General features: G+C 57.2%; 1 protein-coding gene across 1 annotated transcript; it reads left to right on the forward strand.

The window, feature by feature from the left end:
• Nucleotides 6865-19570, forward strand: SKOR1 (SKI family transcriptional corepressor 1). The gene is given in 9 exon segments (XM_021100496.1): nt 6865-6971; nt 7192-9391; nt 10441-10531; nt 11428-11535; nt 12017-12088; nt 13428-13502; nt 13731-13805; nt 14318-14383; nt 14869-19570. Coding segments are annotated over 9 exon segments (2889 nt in total). The 3' UTR covers nt 14964-19570.

Genomic DNA, 19816 nt, shown 5'->3' on the forward strand with positions numbered 1-19816 from the left:
TATTAACCGGTGAACAATCCAATGATGAAAATAAAATTGCATGAAACAGAGAGGGATGAGGGTCCAGGCAAGCAGGCAGGCTTAGAGGAGGCCTGTGTAGTGTCCCCTGAGGCTTTGGAAAGGCAGGTGCTGGGAAGAGAAATCAAGATAGCCTGCTTTGTGGGATGGAAGTCCCTTGGGGCCACTGAATTTTCTCCCCTGTTTCCTTGAGTTTCTAAGAGCCCACAGAGTTTCTCCTGTGCTAAGGACCTTAGAAAGTAGCTTGGGGCTAAGCTGGGGCTGACAAGGGGGGCCCTGGGGGAGGGAAGACAACTGAAACCCAAACTAGACGTTTGGAGATGAAGGGGAGTCCTGGAGGTCACTGAGCTACTCACCCACCCTCTTTTACCAATACCTCTGCTCAGGCCCTAGAGGTTTCTGTGTCTGGTTGGTGCAAATAAGTTTGTCCTGAGCTCCCTTCTCAGTCCCTCCCAGCCTAACCTGCATCCGCAAGTACAGAGAGAGCCCTATGTGGGCAGAGCCAGACCCCAAGACCTTCAAACAATTCCAGAAAGACTCCTGGCTCTGCCCCTCACTCAAGCTTAAGCAACCTCAAGCAAGATTCTTCAAGTTACACACCCCCACCCCCACCTCTCACCCACTCGACCCCCTCCCCTCGGGGCTCCTAAAGACTGTTTGCCTGCAATGCTCTTGGGCCTCTAAGTCAGCCCCACACTCCTGCCAAGTGCTGGTCAGTGTGCCTGTCCTACAGATGCACATATTAAGTCCAAGTCAAGGTCCACCTTCACTTAAGTGATCAGGAGAAGACCAGATCTAAGCCGCGATTTTCTCCATCCTTCTGATGTCCCAGGAGCGAGGAGTCTATTGGGAGGAGCCCTGGCATGGCATCTGATCTTCAAGAGGCCTGTCTGGGGCTCCTCCAAGCCCCCACCCCTCCCAGAGTTTCCTATGGGCACCTGAGGTGAGGTGGGCACCCCTGAGTATCATCAGGCAGGCCCTGTGGGCCCCGCCTCCCCCCAGCGACCACACCTCTGCTTGCAGCCACGGCCAGCAGGCCCCGCCCAGCCACCTTCACTTGCTCGGCTGGGCCGCTGGGAACCGGGGCTAGGGTCTATCTGGCCATCGGATTAATATCCAGATATTAAGTAAACAATAAATTAGCAAAACTACAAGAAAATTTTACAGCCCTTTGCATTTGGCAATCATTGAGTGTTAATTAGAAATTCATTACAATTAAAACCCTGCCTAAACAGGGCCTGCGCGCCTTAATTACATCTGATTTTTAATTCAGAATACGTGTTTACACAGTAAGCGCTACGTACCCCATGATTATCCCCAATCCTCTTTATACTGTACTAATTATGTAAATTAAACCTAATTAACTGACGAAAACTGCCGTTAATTCAACTGGTAAAAGATATGTTCTTACAGAGGAGGCGCGGCCACCCAGCCCCAGCCCAAGCGGGAGCCAGAATCGGCTGGGGACGCCAGGCTGTGTGGACATGATCTGGCAACACGGAGGAAGCACGCCTGGCTGGGGTTGAAGGGGAGCATGCCAGGTGCGTCCCTGATCTGGAGTCCAGCTCTGCAATACTGATGCACCCGGGAGTGGGTTAAAGAGAGATTCTGGGCCAGTGAGGGTCAGGAAGGCCAAGGGTGTCAACTCCCGCGGGATCCCCAGGCTCTGGACTGGGCAAGGGACTCAGAGCCCCCTCTGAGCAAGAATGTTCCCATCCTCCCAGGTTTGAGTGTGAGTTCAAGTCCCAGAGCTGCCCCACCCTGGTTGCCTACATCTGAACAAGTGATCTGACTTTGCTAGGCTTGTTTCCTCCTCACGAAGTGTTGTGAGGGTGATCATAAAAGCTCTTGGTGAATGGCGCTGCTGCTGCACACTCCTTGTCTGCCTTTCACTAAGCGAGGCCCTCCAGGCAGCATGCAAATCACATTAGGGTCTGAGAGATCAGCCTGTATCCCTCATTGACCAAAGAACTTAGGTGGGTTGGCTTCTACCCCTTGACCCTCAGTTTCCTGCCTGTAAAATGGGAATAAGTTATCTCTACCTGTCCTCAGGACCGTCCTGAGAAAGGGCTCTGCAAACCATAATATGCTATTCGCCGTGATACTAACGAATCCGATGCTGGTCCAGAGCAGAGCCCAGGCCCAACCTCAAGACCCACTCGCTCTCTGGAGGTGACTGCCCCTCAAGCTAGTGACGCCCCCTCCTCAGCCTCTCTGCATGCGCCTTTAGTCCTTCTCCAGTTTAGACGCGGGTGGGTAGGCGGAGCTAGACCCAGGAGCAGGGAGCTGTCCTCAGCTTGGTGCGGAATGGAGACACCGGGGTGACCTTCCACGTCCCTGGTGGGGCAACCCGCGGAGGGAATTTTGTCTGAGAAGTCCCTGGAGCCCCGCCGCCAGGCTGCTGGGAATGCCCTAGGGGCCGGCATTGGAAGCGTTGCTGGCCCTCGCCGCTACAATAGAGGCTGGACAGGCAGGTCCTACTCAGGGGGACCCTCCCCATCTTCTTTTCACCCCTAACTCCCACAACCCCGGGGTCGTCCTGGCTTCGAGATCGTTGTCACCACCACACCGAATTCAGAGATGCCTCTTAAAAAAATCATTAGAAGGCTAAGAATAATTACCGAAGGAGATTGTAATTATGGGGTGGGGAGACCGGCGGAGGGAGGGGGATGAGCAGGTGGAGGCTGGGGATGGCTCTCGGACTGGGACGGAAATTAGGTTCCTGTTTTCCTTGGAGGGAAGTGGGGCAGGGGGCGGGTAGAGAGCGGTAGAGTTAGAAAGTGACAGAAACGAGCCTGAGAAAGACGCACTAATGATGGAGCCAGTTGTAGAGAGAGAAAAGGGGCTGAGCAGACTCTGAAAGAGAGAAAGGCAAGGGACTCCAAGAGAGAGAAAGTCGGGAACTGAAGAAGGGGAAAGAAAGAGCAAGAGCCCCTCTAGAAGACACTCTTCAGCAGAGACAGAGCCTTAAAACTTAGGGGGTAGTTTCATGGCCTCGGAAAACATGTTAGCTAAGGGGAGAAGGAGATGACAAACGAGTAGTCGGGCCTGGCCGCTCCCTCTCTCCAAGGGTAGGCCTGGGCGATCTGCTCGCATCCCAAGAGGCAGTTCCCAGGGTCCCTTGGAGTCCAGGGAGAAAAGAAAAGTGGAGGGAGAAGTGAAGGAGAAGGGGAGACGAACCCCAGAGGAGCTGGAGTGCAAAAGAGAAGAGAGCCTATAACCCCGAGCAAGAGGGAAAACGAGGGGGCGGGGGCGAGGGCGACCCTGCGCCGCTGGCCGCGGAAGATTTATGGCGCCGCCCGGGTTCCAAGGACGAGCTGCGCTCGCCGCTGCTGCCACTGTCGGTAGCCGCAGTGGCCGCTGCGCCCCCTGCCCCGGCGGCCTGCCGCGCCCCAGGCCATGACTGCCATTATTAACTTCTGTTTGATTAGGGTAATTGTTCAAACTTGGGCCGGACAGTATGATTAATTACAGTTTAATTAACGTGTCCATTAAAGACACGTAATGCCAGGGAGGGGTGGGTGCGAGGGGGCGCCCTGGTGCGGGTAAAGAGGGAGGGAGTGAGACTGGTAACTCAAATGAAGTAATGACGGAGATTGAGAGAGAGGAAGAGGACGAGACCCACTGAAGCAGTTGCGGGGGAGTGGAGGGGGGAGTGTGAAGACAGAAATCTGCAGAGAAAAGAGAGGAGTGGCGAGACATGGAGCTCTGGGAAGAGAGACTATGCCAGGTGGCATCTGCAGCATCAGGGGCTAGACCCCCACCACGGAGAAACTAAGTTAACGGGAGAGCTGGAGAGTAGCCTAGTGGTCAGCTAGTAGTTGACCACAGGTATTTTCCAGTGATGACTTGGCTCTAAGCCTGGGCTTATTGGTGTTGATGAGGGAAGATTCAAGGCCCAGGAGCACCCCCCCAACCCAGTTCCTGAATCCACAGTTCTGGGAAGGAGGCAGGAGGTCGCCCCGCCCCACGGTGGAGTTGTCCTGACACCTCGCACCCAAGTCAGAAGCCGAGGGGAACTGGTTCTGCCCCTTCCCAGCTGCCATCTCTTGGTACCCCACACACTGATTCCTGCCCTGCTCCTCACGCTACTGGCTCCCTAGGGCCACCGCCCTGGCCCGAAGTGTAGTACCCATCCCTTTCCTCCTGAGCCTTCCTTAGCCCATTACCCGGCTTTCGTCTCGCTCCTGACTGCTTAGAGGGGAGCATTCGGGCCTTCCCACTTTGTTCTTGGGGGGCAAACTTTGTGGCCCTGGACTCTTCCTCCCTCCTGGCCCCGTTCGCGAGCTCAGGCCGCAGGTGCCGAGTGCTGGGCGCAGGTGTGTGGCCGCTTACCTGGGGCGCCCAGACCTGGGGGCTGCGGGGAGGCGGTGGACGCCGTGCGTGGCCCGAGGGCTAGCGGACCCCCGGAGGGCGCGAGTGACTGTGCAGGCGGTGGGTGTGGCGCTCCGGCTCGCAGCTGTCAGGCGCGCCTGCCCCGAGCTGGCCCCGCCACTCGGGCTGTGACCGCGTAGTGCCAGTCGCCGCGCCATGCGCTCCAGGCTTTGGCCTCCGCTCCGGGCCCGTCCGGAACCTCAGGGGTAACGGCGTAGGGCACACGTCTCTGCGCCCGGGGCCCTGGAGCCCGGCGCCTGCTGAGACCCGCGCCGCGCGGGAGGGGCCAGCGGGGCCGCGGGTTGTGAGCGCAGGGAGCCCGGGAGCGCGGCTGTGCGCGCGCGCGGGGAGGGGCCGCTCTGTCACCCGAAGAGCCCGGCGGATCCCGGACTCCCGCCCGCCGCTCCGCCCGCCGCGCACCTTCGCTCACCGCTCGCCCGGCTCCAGCCGCCGCCGCACGGTAAGTACCTGCGTGCGGTCGCCTGCTTCCCCTGTGTCCCATCTCCACAGCTTTTTTTTTTTCCTTTAGTTCCGATTTGGGTTCTTGGGTGGTTGTTTTTATTATTATACCCAAAGACTGTCACCTCACTCTCTGCGCTGCCTGTCTCCTGCCTTGTCACCCTCTCCAAGCTCACCATTCAAGCCCCAGGAGCCGGCGAGGGCTCCCTGAGCCGCCCTCGCTGCTGCTCCTTGTCGCGGCGCACAGCCTTTTGCCTAGGCTTTCCGCTCTGGTCCTCAAGATTCGGTTCCTTTCCTAGGACCCCCCTCCCTTCGTTTGGCTCCAGGGTCTGGAGCCCCCCGTCCACTCGGGAAAACCCGGCGAGGACTCCAGACCCTCAACGTGGGGAGGACCCGCTGGGCTCAGGGCGCTCCCTTCACTGCATGCGGGCAGGGCACACTTGCCGATTTCGGGGAACCAAGAAGACATCGTCATTTCCCAGAACCGCGGCGCCCCCCCCCCCACCACTTCCCCAGCCTGCCTGAGAGCCCTTTGGGGCATTCGGGGCTTTTCTTGCTGACCCTTCAGCCAAGGAGTTAGGTCAGTGCTTTTTCCTCCTAAAATGTTAGGAGGGACTTTAACGCAAAAGGAGGGTCAACTAGTTTCAATTTGATCCACGGAGATAAAGATGAAACAGGCAGATAACAGATTAAATAGCTTGATTTAAGAAGGTATAAGGACAGATGGGAGAAAGAGGCGTGAGCTGGGAGAGACAGACACCTTAGGGACAGATAAGATCGACAGATGAGGGGCACCTAGACGGAGAGAGGGAGAGAGATGGACCCTCAGAAGATCTCAGTTTCCTTGGTGAGGCTTTTGAGGTCTGATCCCCTGTCGGGCTGGAGCTGCCCCTGTAAAAATGGATCTGCCTTTCCTGCCGAGTTTAGGGGAGGGGCCCTTAGGGTTGGCCTGCCTGGGCCGCAGGAGCGCCTTCAGCCATGGGGGTGGAGGGAGCCTTCCGTGTCTGATGACACGTGGCAGGGCTGGGTCACCTAGGGGGCCCCAAGCATCATCCTCGTGTCCTCCTGCTGTTGATGTCCCTGGACCTGGCTGCCTCCTAGCCTTGGCCAGAGAGTAAAGCTCAGGACCAGCAGTAACTTTTGACCTGGAGGCTTGTGGTAGCTTCAGAGACCAGCCAGGATTCCTTTCAGCCAAAATGAGTCAGGACAGCCCAGCATGAAGGATACTCAAAAAGATGACGCCCCCAAAAGAGGAAGCTCAGAGCCTGGAGAGACTGCTTTTGGCCTGGGTGGAAAAAGCATATTTGAAGGAGGAAAACTTAGGGAGTGGGTTGCTAGAAGCAAAGGAGAAGTGGCTTCTGAGAAACTTACTAAAGCCTCTCCATCCCACGTGCTGACCCAGAGGGAAACCAGTTTTAGTCTGGAACGCAGCTAAAAATGCAGAAAACGTGGTTAGGAATTGCCTGACCCTGATCCCATCGATGGCTGGAAAGAAAACGAATTATAGAAAACGGCTCCAGCCAGAATCTTTCTGCTCAACGAATGCAAAGCTCCGGGAGTGAGAGGAAAAGCTTGTGTTTGTGGAAGGCAGCGCTGTTTTCCTGGGGAGCCGGCTGGGCACGGAGCTGAGTGCATTGAGGGCAAGCCTGGGGCTGGAAGCTCGAGGCGTGCTTTGGAGAGAGCCGGGTTCAGCACCGTGAACAGCGGTCGTCTCTGCCTCTCCCCGCCTCCCTCACGGCCTCAAGACCCTCCTCCTTCTCCTTGCCTCCCCCCCGCCTCGGCCCCCCGCCCCCCCGCCCCGCGCCGTCCGCCCCCTGCTGTCTGGAGGTGGGCAGAGACCGCCCCTCCCCCCATTCCTCCTGGCGCTGCCCCCGCCCGCCCGCGTGCATGCGCGACTGAGCAGAGGGGCGGCCTGTCCCCGAAGTCCCGGCTTCAGCACCAGGGCGGGTAGGGCAGGCTGTGAGGGTGGCCGAAGGCGCACGGATTCGGGCGCCAGGAAGCGCGGGTTTGGCAATGGCTTTGCTGTGTGGCCTTGGGCAAGTCACTCTCCATCTCTGAGTCCCACTTCCTCCCCAATCTGAAAACCAGATCGGGTTCCTAGCTACCGGGGCATTCCAGAGGTCTCAATTACCCCTACTCCATCTCCAAACCTTGGGGGCTTTTGTTCCAGCGCCAGCACCCGTCTGAATAACAAAAGGCGCCCGTCCAGGGGGCGAATGAGCTTGGACTCCCCATTGCCAAGTTTCCCTGCGCGCCTCACTCGGCGCGCCCTCCTGGGCGGGCCGAGCCGCGTTGGCGCTGAAAATGGCTTATTGGCTCTCTGCTTTCTCTGTTTCGCAGGAGCGGCGGCATGGAGGCTCTCACCACTCAGCTGGGGCCGGGGCGCGAGGGCAGCTCCTCACCCAACTCCAAGCAGGAGCTGCAGCCCTACTCGGGCTCAAGCGCTCTCAAACCCAACCAAGTGGGCGAGACGTCGCTGTACGGTGTGCCTATCGTGTCTCTGGTCATCGATGGTCAGGAGCGCCTTTGCCTAGCACAGATCTCCAACACTCTCCTCAAGAACTACAGCTACAATGAGATCCACAACCGTCGCGTGGCCTTGGGCATCACGTGCGTGCAGTGCACGCCGGTGCAGCTGGAGATTCTGCGTCGGGCCGGGGCCATGCCCATCTCGTCGCGCCGCTGCGGCATGATCACGAAGCGCGAGGCCGAACGGCTGTGCAAGTCGTTCCTGGGCGAACACAAGCCACCCAAGCTACCTGAGAACTTCGCCTTCGATGTAGTGCACGAGTGCGCCTGGGGCTCGCGTGGCAGCTTCATCCCCGCGCGTTACAACAGCTCGCGTGCCAAGTGCATCAAATGCGGTTACTGCAGCATGTACTTCTCGCCCAACAAGTTCATCTTCCACTCGCACCGCACACCTGACGCCAAGTACACGCAGCCCGACGCAGCCAACTTTAACTCGTGGCGCCGACACCTCAAACTCAGTGACAAGTCGGCTACAGACGAACTGAGCCACGCTTGGGAGGACGTCAAGGCCATGTTCAATGGCGGCACCCGCAAACGGACCTTCTCGCTGCAAGGAGGCAGCGGCGGCGCTAACGGCGGGTCGGGTGGGCAGGGAAAGGGTGGTGCTGGCGGTGGCGGCAGTGGCGGCCCCGGTTGCGGCGCGGAAATGGCCCCAGGCCCGCCACCCCACAAAAGCCTGCGCTGTGGCGAAGATGAGGCCGCCGGACCTCCCGGGCCGCCTCCTCCTCATCCGCAGCGGGGACTTGGTCTGGCGGCGGGAGCCGGTGGCCCCGGGGGTCCTGGAGGGCCTGGTGGAGGCACCGGCGTACGCAGCTACCCGGTGATCCCGGTGCCCAGCAAGGGCTTTGGCCTCTTGCAGAAGCTGCCCCCGCCGCTTTTCCCTCATCCCTACAGCTTCCCCACCGCCTTCGGCCTCTGCCCCAAAAAGGACGACCCGGTGCTAGGCGCGGGCGAACCCAAGGGCGGCCCAGGCACAGGGAGCGGCGGGGGTGCCGGCACTGGCGCAGGCGCGGGCGGCCCAGGAACTGGCCACTTGCCCCCTGGGGCGGGGGCTGGCCCAGGCAGCGGCGCTATGTTCTGGGGTCACCAGCCCTCCGGGGCAGCCAAGGACGCGGCGGCCGTGGCAGCGGCGGCTGCAGCAGCCACTGTATATCCGACGTTTCCTATGTTCTGGCCGGCGGCAGGCAGCCTCCCGGTGCCGCCCTATCCAGCCGCGCAGAGCCAAGCCAAGGCCGTGGCGGCGGCTGTAGCGGCGGCGGCTGCAGCGGCCGCGGCGGCGGCCGGTGGTGGCGGCCCAGAGCCCCTGGACGGTGCCGAGCCGGCCAAGGAGGGCAGCCTAGTCGCAGAGGATCGCTGTCCAAGCGCTCTATCTCGCGGGCCACTGGACGAGGATGGCGCGGAAGACGCGCTGCCACCACCGCTAGCCCCATTGCCTCCCCCACCGCCGCCGCCCGCACGCAAAGGCTCCTACGTGTCGGCTTTCCGGCCGGTGGTCAAGGACGCCGAGAGCATCGCCAAGCTCTACGGTAGCGCTCGTGACGCGTACGGCGGTGGGCCAGCTCGTGGGCCGGGGCCAGGCGCAGGGTCTGGCGGCGGCTACGTGAGCCCGGACTTTCTGAGTGAGGGCAGCTCCAGCTACCACTCCGCCTCCCCCGACGTGGACACTGCCGACGAACCCGAGGTGGACGTTGAGTCTAACCGCTTCCCCGACGATGAGGGCACCCCGGATGAGGCCGAGCCCAGCGCGCCCGGCACAGGAGACGTCCCAGACGGCGACCAGCCTGCAGGGCCCCCTTCTGCCACCTCCTCGAGCGCCGACGGTCCCACAGACTCGCCTGACGGCGGCAGCCCTCACCCCCGGCGCCGCCCAGGGCTACTCCCAACCAGTCGATCTGCATTTGGGGACCCGGCTGCCGATGACATGGTGCGGAGATCCGAGAGGAGCTCGCCAAGCGGCGGCTATGAGCTGCGAGAGCCTTGCGGACCGCTGGGGGGCCCCGCGCCCGCCAAGGTGAGCCCCGCGCCTGCCCTGCTGGTGGCGCCTCCTCGCTTACCCCTCGGCAGTTCCGGGATGTGGAATAGGCCCTGGCCAGGTGAAGGACAGGAATTTTTTTCTGGGCGGGCGTTCAAGCAGTAGGCCCCGGCTACTTTGTGTAGGCCCTGTTTGGGAAGTGCGGTGGAGCTGGGCTCGCTGGGATCCTCGACTGAGGGTTTCGGAAGATGGGGGGCAGGGCAAGGTACTGTGTTTTTGTTGATGGGAGTTGGGAGAAGATGTGCGGAGACCGGCAGTCACATAGAGACAAATAAAATGGGTTTGGAAGAAAGGGCCCAAAAGCGCTCTCGAGCCCGGACAGGTAGCACGCCTGCCCGGATGAGGATCAGAGCACTGGGGAAGAAGAGCCGGTAAAGAGAGAAGAAGGCGGCCTCTCCCCAAAACCGAAGTACAGAGTGCTCGGAAACCTTTCTCCACCCCAACTCGTAATTTTCCGAATCTCTTTGAATTCCTTCCCTGGGAACCGCAGGGTTTGTTGACAGGAAGTTGAGACAGTGTGCGGGGCAGGAGAGGAGCTCTTCAGGTTGGCAGGGCTACGGGTGTTCGTGGTGGTTTGTGCAGCTGAGCCTGAATTCTTGGCCATTTGAAAATGGGTGAACACACCTGTACATTTCCATTCGGTCCATTAAAACACGAATCATTAGCCGGATGCGAAAGGCCTCATTTATGCCGGGGACTGGGCGCGGGTGGGTGAGAAGACGCCGAAAAAGAAGCTAGTAAAGAGGGTGGGGCGGCTTTGAGTGGCCCTTGGTTTGGGAGCCGCTTTGTGTTTCGGGTAATTTTCTCGAGGGCGCTAATAATTTCCGGGAAGCTATAGCTGTGAACCTGCCTCGGAGGGCGCAAGGCTGCGCTGCGTGCGTCACGGCCGCCCGGGGCGCTCGGGGCCCACTGGCAAGCGGATCTCCTTCCCGCCCTCATGTTTCCTCCCGGCCGCGGCGCAGGGCTGGGCCGCTCCCAGCCGCCTCCAAGCGACCCCTTAACCGCCTGTCATTTCTCGGCCGCCGCAGGTGTACGCGCCCGAGCGGGACGAGCACGTGAAGAGCGCGGCAGCGGCGCTGGGGCCCGCGGCCTCCTACCTCTGCACCCCCGAGGCCCACGGTAACGCCCCCAGCCGCCCTGCCAAGGTCATGGCCAATGTGATAGGGGGACCGCGGGCAGAGGGCCGGGGCCAGGGGAGGCTTGCGAGGGAAGCCGAGAGGAGGAAGGACAGAGGCAGAGTAAACGAGAGAAAGAGGGAGAGGGAAAGAAAAACTATGAAAGAAAAAAGAAGCTAAGCAAGGACTCCCAACAACTTGCCTCGTTTGGTTACTTAACAACAACAAACCGCCCTCTCCACCACATAGACACCGTTCATGCACACCTCATACACGGGGTTGAACCTTTGAAAAACCACGCCTGGTACCCTTTCAGGTCCTCTCAGTTATTCAGCAAATGTTTTGGCCCCGAGGTCTCCTGTGGTTGTTCGGGGTCCTGGCGGAGGGTGGGCCCGTTGGGCCGCAAGGTTGCGGATCGCCTAAGCGGGGTGGTGGCTGCAACCCAACGCGCTCGGGACCCAGTGGCTCTCAGAGAAGGGACCTCAGGCCTCGGAAATCCAGCAGGCCGAGCCCAGGAGGGTGTCTGCCCTGCTGCGGTCACCCCGCGGGTCGCCGCCTGGGCCGCGTTCTCGGCGCAGGTAGACGCAACGGCCACGCGCGCTCGCGGTGCCCCAGTATCTGCGCGCGATGTAGGTCGCTTGTCCCTGGTGGGCTCGGCTTCTCGTTTTGCTCTTTTCAGAGGGGCTGGGGAGGGGCCTAGAGCCGGAGAGGAGCAGATCGTGCGCGGGGAGGGGGGGGCAGCCCAAAGCCTGGGGGTGGGAGCCCAGGCGCACAGCCGGGAACCAGCGGCGGCCACGACGCTTTTAATTAGGGCTCCGGCGCCCCGACAGCGGCAGCTCTGGCCGTATCGGGGTCACGGTTTCTTTGCCTCTCCTTGAAACTCGGTTTATTGCCTTTAAGAGCCAGATAAGGAAGACAATCACTCGACCGCCGACGATTTGGAAACAAGGAAGTCTTATCCAGACCAAAGGAGTATCTCCCAGCCAAGTCCCGCAAATACAGACCGAGGTGAGTCCTAGGACTCTCGCGCACCACCCCCACCCGGGAGCTGAGGCCCAGGTTGCCCAGGTTTCCACCAGCTCCGGCTTGAGAGGAAAGCTTTCCATCAAGCCTAAGGGACTGGCAGATAAGTATTTCAAAAGTGTGGGCAAGGTTCAGGCCAGGTTCCCTGGGTTGCTTACCTCCTTGATGGGTTTGGGGCTCTTGCGGGTAAAGGAAGGAGGCTCACCGTCACCCACACAGAACAGGTCAAAGGGCACTTCCTGCCCTAAGATAGCCTATTTTTTCTTGGATCCACTCACTTCCAGTAGGTCGCTCTCTAAAATAATGGGTTGAACAGTGGGTAGTATTGGATGCCTATAAATGTCTCTGCTAAAGGCAGAGGGTCTGAAATAAGTTCCCAACTTAGCACAGCCCCCATAAAGCTCACTTCTTCCCTCCCAAGGCCTCTCCCAGGACAAAACCCCTCTTACTTGCCCTTGTATCCCAGGTGAAGACGGGCTCACCCTAGATGTCACAGGAACTCAACTAGTGGAGAAAGATATCGAGAACCTGGCCAGAGGTGAGGTTAAATCTGTGGAATGGGGGTACACTGTGATGCGGAAGATGGGCCCTTCTTGTAGAGGGGCATTATTACTGTAGGAGTGAGTGTGAGAAGACAAGGCTCTTGGGGACTCAGTCTTCACTGAGCCAAAAGGATAATCCCCAGGACACACTATCCTGGCACTGGGGGGGGACCCCAGTTCCCAAGACTGGGCCTATCTGAATAGCCCAGTGAGAAAGAGAAATGTGTAAGAGTCCCCAGAATTTGATGCCCATGGACAGTCAGACAGGACAAGCTGTGTCCCTCAATCTCATGGGAAAACATGACTTTTTCTGAATAGTAACATTTCTAGGAGGTATTTACTTTAGGAGCATCAAGAGGCTGGTTCTCCCCCCCACCCCGGAATTATTGCATAACTGACTCCATCCCACCCTAAGTGTGGTGAGGATGGAGTTTGTGGAGTGGGATCTCTGGACTGCTGCTCAATCAACTGGAAGGGAAAGAGTGTGGCTTGAGGCCCAGAGAAAGGAACTTCTAACCTCACTTTTGCTCCTCTCTCTCTCCCCCACTTTTGTGTTTTCTGACCACCTGCTAGGGGAATATTTCTCAGAGAGCCTCCCCAGGTGAAGAACCCAAATACCAATCACTCCGTGGTTAGGGCAGCCCTCTGCCACTCCTTTGGAGCAGCTTTTGAGGGCACTTATAGAGCTTGCCACACCCAGTTGCCTCCCACTCTGTGTCCCCAGACCAGGCTAGGGCTTGGAAATTGGTGTGGGGAGGGAGAGAAGCTTTGGTGTTCCACTCTTCCTAGTTACAGATCTTACAGGCTATGCAATTACCTTCAAAATCCTTGGTGCTTTATATGAGGGCTCTTAGCATGGATTTGGGGTCTTGGGACTCTTTAAATAGTTAAAAAACAAAACTTTTGTAAATATATGTATTTTTCCAGGGTGGGGGGTCCAAGGCTTTGACCAGGCTTTCTCTGGTCTGGATCACAGAAGGGAGGGATTTATGTTGTCACTTGAAAGAGTAAACTGAGTCTTCCTAGGCCAGCCTCTATGCTTAGGGAGTTAGGAACAACTTAAAGCAGATACCATGCTGGTTGGCCCCTGGGGCCAGGGCCTGGAAGTCCAACAGGCATTCTACTATCCTGGGCAACCAATCCCCTAACCCCATTTCCTGCCCACATCCTTTGGATGCAAATGGGTAAAATGAGTATGGAGGGCCTCTACCATCAGGTCTCATCCTCCCCAACTCCCATCTCGGGTCTACCAGCCAGGGCAGGACCTGGGTGCCTTATGGGCCCCCTGAGTCCCACCAACCTCCTCCTTTACTTCCCACTCTCGCCCCTTCACAGACGAGTTACAAAAACTGCTCCTGGAGCAAATGGAGCTCCGCAAGAAGCTGGAGCGAGAATTTCAGAGCCTCAAAGGTACACCCATCCAGACCCACCCCACCTCATCGCCAGAGCCTTCTTCCCACACGCCCCCGGGACCCCAGTGCAGGCTGCAGCCGCAGCGCGAGCTGCGGGAGCCGCCCAACCCTCCTTTTGTGGGATTTCCCGCTAGGCCAAAGCTGGAGGGTTGGGGGTGGGGAGTGGGAAAATGGGGCCGAGGGAGGGGGCTGTGCGTAACAGCTCTCACTTAATCAATTTGCACAGATAATTTTCAGGATCAAATGAAGAGGGAATTGGCTTATCGAGAAGAAATGGTGCAACAGCTGCAAATTGTCAGAGGTAAGACGGGAGTCAGGTGAGCGCGTGCACGGGCCGTAACTGCCTCTCGTCTGGCGAGAGCCGCAATGTTGGCTCAGTCATTTGGATTTAAATTGAAGGTAATTTAACAATTATTTTTTTTATTTAATATCCTTTGTATACTCTGATTAGCCTCAGAATGGCAAGCGAGCCCAGCAAACGGCTTGCAGGCATCATTACATGGAGTGATTGAACTTCTTATCGCGGCAATTTCCATGGTTTCTAAATTAAAAATCGAGGCGTAAAATTACCTGGGAAGTAATGCCTAAGTTTGCTTTAATTTTGGTTAGATCCGTCTGCCTTTAAGCGCCATCCTAGGCCATTTCCTCCCTCCGCCAAGCTGCAGTTTGGAGCTTTGACGCCCCCTCCCTCGATCTCTGGGATTTGGTTCTGCCAGGGGCTGAGCGCTGAGAAGGGGGTGAGGCCCGGGCTGTGACCCCAGCGGGCCTTAAGGTGCTCTCATTTCCTCACTGGCTACTTCCCCTGTCTTCCAGACACTCTCTGTAACGAACTTGACCAAGAGCGGAAGGCGCGCTATGCCATTCAGCAGAAATTAAAAGGTGCGGAAGACAGGAACAAAGATAGCAGGGGTGTCAGGCGCTGGCTGTGCTGGCGAATGAATGAATGAACGAATACGTGGAGGGGCTATGGAGAGGGGAAGGCCAGGTCTACATGGATCAGAAGCTGAGAGGAGGGAAATAGGAATTGATTTTAATGGGGAAAAGGTCTAAAACGGTGGGATCGGGAGAAAGAGCCCCTCAAGCTCGGAGCTTTGGGGAAATCTGCCATCCGGCCCAAATCTGATCTTGGGCCGACTGACCTCCTAATTACTGTGCTCAGTTTCCTCTTCTGTAAAATGGGGCTATTGAACCAGGGCAGTGGTTCTGAATCGCCAGGTTCTCTCTACTACCTTCCCACCTTCTGATCCACTTGAGAACCCCTGAGCCTGAACCGGGTGGGTGGGACAGAGGAGGGGGTTGAGCATGGAAGGAGCGGGCGAGGAGAGGCGAGGCACCCAACACGGCCCTTCCAACTGTCTCTCCAGAAGCCCACGACGCCCTGCACCACTTCTCCTGCAAGATGTTGACGCCCCGGCACTGCACTGGCAACTGCTCCTTCAAGCCCCCGCTGTTGCCCTAGGGCCGGCCCGGCCGCGCCCTCGCGCCCTCAAGCCATGCTGCTCTCTTCCTGTAAATACCCGCGGCCGCGGCGGCCGAGAGCGAGATAACAAGCCATTTGGACCGGATCAATGTAAATACAGTCTCCTGCCCGCCCACTCTCCTCCCGGGCGCCCCCAGCCCCTTCTCCGTTTCCAAATGTATATACCACCTCGCCCCACGGATAAACTCCGGGGCATCGGACCTCATGGGGTTAACTGGACTAAAGGGCGTAAGAAAGGGGAGACCGGGGCCTCTCCCTTCCCTGTACAGCCCTGGAACCCCAATTGTGAATACAATGTAGCAACTTCGCTGGCTCCGCCCTCCCCGTCCCGTCCACTTCTGAAACTCTTATTCCTAATCACAAAGTGGCTATGTGCAATGGATATAAATGTACTGTGAGTCTCTTGGTTCAGTATTGGGTTCACTTTATTTATGCTGTAAGTTATTTTACTTCCTTCTCCTGGACCTAATTCCAGTCCCGTTTTACATTCCTCCTTGGGTTTTGCTCTGCCTATTTTTTTGTTGTAACCTCTTGATGTAACAGCACTTTAAAAAGGGCGACAACTGACTCACGAGATGGAGACCACCTTGAGCCTGATTGGGGAGACCACCCTGTATCCGTGACTTTTGTTTTTAATAATAAAAAAAAAATCTGTTACTTCCTGGGGCTGTGGAGATGGGAGTATGCTCTTGGGTAGGGGGGCGGGGGTGGTGGTGGAGGCGGGCTGAAGGCAGCGCTACAGGTGGGGCATGGGGACTGCAGCGCAGGTTCTGGGGCGCTTGGGCTGAGATCCGCGCTTGACCAGGTAGGCAGCAGCGAGCACCCTGATCTCTCCACCAGTCCTTTAGGCACACCCAGCTTGCCCTACAGACCACCCCGCCCCACGTTTAGGACCCTCCCTTGGGCCTTGTTCGGGAAAAGAGAATTACCGCAAGGTCTCTGACTCTTCCCTCGAACGTTCGCGGAGGCCCAGGGTTACTAGTGCCTATTTCCACGCCTACTCCACCGGGGAAGCCACCTCCAAGACCATCAGAGACGGAATTCGAGCCTTGCTGGGAATCCCAGGTTCAACCGGAACTACCAGGGGGCGTGGGCAACCTTGGGCCTGGCCCTGGAGCTCGGGGGCGGGGCGGGGGGGGCGAGGTACTTGGTGTGGGCCTGGACCCCGCAGGCCTGGAAAGGATGAGCGGTTCTCGCCGCTCGCGCGCAGATGCACTCGCGCTAGGCTCGCCGCTAACCCGAAGGGAGGGAACCCTGGTGGTTTCTGATGTTCCGTCCATTTTAGTCCCAGAGGATCTGTGGACGTCGAGGAGTCCAAGGAGGAAGGTGAGGTGAGCCGGCCTGGAGTTCGGGAGCGGGGCTTGGGGTGATGGCCTCCCTTCGGCCTCAGTTTCCACAACTCACCTGCTGCTTGAGCTACAAATAAAGAAGGGAAATTGGAGTGCGCTTTGTGGAGGGAGAGGAAAGTGTTTTGGATTGGGAAAACGCACAGTCCCGGGAATTATTCAGTCCTGGCTTCCAATTTCCCCTCCTTAGCTGACTAGCAGGGGTGCTGTGTCCTGCCCTAATTCTTCCTAGGCCTCTGTCCCGGCCTCTAAAACAATATTCAGGCCTCCGTCCCCAGCGGCGCGTGGACGCGCTCTGGGAGGAAGCAAGCACAGGGCAACGCTCCGCAGCTTGGACCCGCGCGCTGACGGCCCTGCCCTGCAACACTCCGGGGTTCTTTCTGAGCTTCTAGGCTGCCCTGGAGGCGGGCGTCCTGTGCCCCATTGCTGGGGAGAGCAGCTGGGGCCCGGGAGCCCTCGGCTGTGCGGGTGGGTAAGTTTCGTGTGGATCTTCCGGAAGGCCCTGGGCGGAGACAGCGAACAGAGGCGCTCGGGGCCTTCGTGAAGGGGCTCAGGTTGGGAGCCTCGCAGCGTGGTCGAGGCAGGAACTCGGGCCCCGGAGCATCCTGGGCTGGGGCTCGGAGCCCTCTTGTCCCAGGACATTCTGAGGGCTAGACCCAAACGCGACAAGAGATAATGGCGATGAGGGCGCCGGGTAAACTGTGAGATGTCGCCTTGGGGTGAAGTTGCTTCGGCATGCGCGACCTCCTGACAAAGACCTTTCAGGGAGCGGGAACGTTTCTTATGGGTGGAACCAACCAGATCAGTCCTTCACTGTACCAAGGGTGAAACTGAGGTCCAGAGAGAAAGAGACATGCGTCCCCAGGGCGTGCTAGAGGCGAGCGGACCCGGGATCGGGCGGCGAGCGGGGGATGAAGGATTACACGCTCCTTTCCCCGCTGGGTGGAACCGCTTCTTTAGAAGCCGCACTTTTTCCCCCTGTAAAATGGGATCAACAGTTACTGCCAGGGCAGGAAGTTCCGTGGCTGCGGCCCACGCGGAGGACGCTGGCAAATATTCGTTTTCACCTTTCCTTTCCGATTCCCCCACACAAAGTGGGGGAAAGCGCCGTAAGCAGCTGGGGCCAGCCGGAAAGGGCGCCCCATCTGGACCGAAATTTCTGTGGACTGGAGGTGTAGGCGGATGCGACCCAGAAAGCTCTCGAAAAAACCCTCCTGGGCTCCGATTCCCTTCAGAAGTGGTTTGTTTTCCCCCCAAATGATTGGTATGGATGTAATTATCAATAATTATACGAATTATTGCTGATTGCGGGGCTCGTAGCTACTTTAATTAGTTTACCAGATTCTAATTAAGTTAAATGAAACATTAATAGGGAAAATATGCTTTTAAAAAAACCAAGATTTTTTAGAAGTCTATTTCTCGCCACAACGTTGCCACCTTGCGACACATTTTAGGCATTACAGCCAGCGTCCGAAGGCGACAGATCAGTGCGCTTGGTCTTGGGAGAAAAAGTGGGGCTTGAGGAATTGGGAGCCGACTGTGGGGCACAGGATGCCCTCCCGGCTGTTCTTTCCTGGTGATGGTTCCGCACCTCGACACCCACAGGAGGTAGGGTCCTGGAGTCGAGATCTGGGGGTAAGGAACCAGGTAAACATGTCTCTTCAACCTCCGACTCCTTTTTTAGCAAAGAAACTCCAGACCCCTGATGCGGAGATGCCCGTGGAGCAGGTGTTGTCTGTCTTCACCTGTCCCAGGAAATCCAGGGTGATAAACTGAGCCAAGCTGGAGAAGCAGGTGGAGACAGCATCCAGCTGCTTGATTTTTCACTCCCCTGGGAGAAACCAGTAGGTCGCTCCCCACCTCCCTTTCCTCTGCAAATCGGGGCAAACTGTCGGCAAAAAATACTTGGAAGACCTCTGGATTCCTGGGAGAAACCTCTGTGTCCCTGTGGCACTTGGTTCATGAAGCTGATAGGGTGCTCACCTCCCTGAGTTATCCTTGGTTGTGTGTTTCTATTTCCCATAAAACTGCAAGTACCTCAAGAATTAGAGCCAAATCTTTCTCTTCCTTGTGACTTCCAACACGGGGCCCATTGCATCACATGTACTCAACATGTCTAGATGAATGCATTCCAACTTTGTGGTTCATTTGGGTGCTGGAAATTCTGAGGGAAGGAATCCCTAGGTGCTTCTGGACAACAGCTACTGGGAAGCAATTAAGCTCATTTGCATAGTTAATTAAACACACACTTACTGCTCAGAAGATCCTTCATCAGTAGGATTAGTTTGGGAGGGGGTGGTGGGCAGATGTCATGTAAGGGATTGTCAACCTGAAGAGGAAAGCTCTTGCAACTGTATCCGGAAGAGAATGTTCCTTCCTCTCCCTCTAATTTTGCAAGGTCGCTGGGCACATAACTCTCCACCCACTCCCAGCTAACCTGATCTAAAGTATAGCCTTGGTCCTGTGCAAAAATGTGACTCCTGTCCTTGAATGCAAAATATCAACAAAAGCATGCTCTTTGCATTAATTCTAAGCAGCCTTATCTCCCACTCTACACCCCCAAAGAAGTAGTGTTTGGTTAACTCCATAGCCAGGTTTCCTAGGTCTCAGTCCCTTCTTTGCCATTGACTAGTTGTGTGACATTGGTTGGGTAAGTTTTTAAATATCATTATGCCTCAGTTTCCTCATCTATACCACGAGGAGAAAAAGATAACCTACTTCATAGAACTGAGCAGAGCTGAGAAAGTCAGCTAGGTCTTTGGTTTTATAGCCTGTGTCTTTCCTAATTTCTGCTCTGAGACAGGTTTTGCCAACAAGAAGGACCAAGAATGAGGAGTTTCTTTAGAAGGGGAGAGAGACAGACCAACGCTGGGCATCCCAGCAAGGGACCTTTATCGCTACTCACTCAATTGCTCAAGTGGCTTCTAAGGAACCAGGCATCTCTGGGGAAAGAAAGGAAAAAATCAAAGAGGTGTCATAGATCCCTGTTCTTGGCTGTTACCTGGAAAGGATCATTTCACCTCTACTGAAGACATCAGAAATAGATCCTGATGGAACACTGTTCCACAGCTCTGAGCACCCACAGGAAGGGGACACACTGCTGCCCTGGGGAGGCTCTGGGGCTCTGTGATCCTGCATCTGCCTTGACTGAGGTGACCACAGAGCCTGGGAGTGGGTTGGCGAGGCAACCGACTGGGCTCCCAGAGGGTGTAGAGACTTGGACTACCTGCATGCTCAGGCACCAGCAAAGCACATGCACCAATATTTTTCTATTGGAAAGAAATTGCTATCTCAAAAATCACTGACAAACATCACAGGAAATCTGAACTTCCTTTGCCCCCCTCCCCCGCCCCCCATCTTACCCATCAGGACTGTGCTTTTTTGCAACTGAATTACCTGGGGACAGGATCCCTGTCTTCTCAGGGTCTTTGCCTCTAAAGGTCTTTTCAGGCCTTGCTTTGGCTGTTTACTAATTACATGATCATG

This window comes from Sus scrofa, chromosome 1, assembly GCF_000003025.6.
Source record: "Sus scrofa isolate TJ Tabasco breed Duroc chromosome 1, Sscrofa11.1, whole genome shotgun sequence".
Classification (NCBI taxonomy): domain Eukaryota; kingdom Metazoa; phylum Chordata; class Mammalia; order Artiodactyla; family Suidae; genus Sus; species Sus scrofa.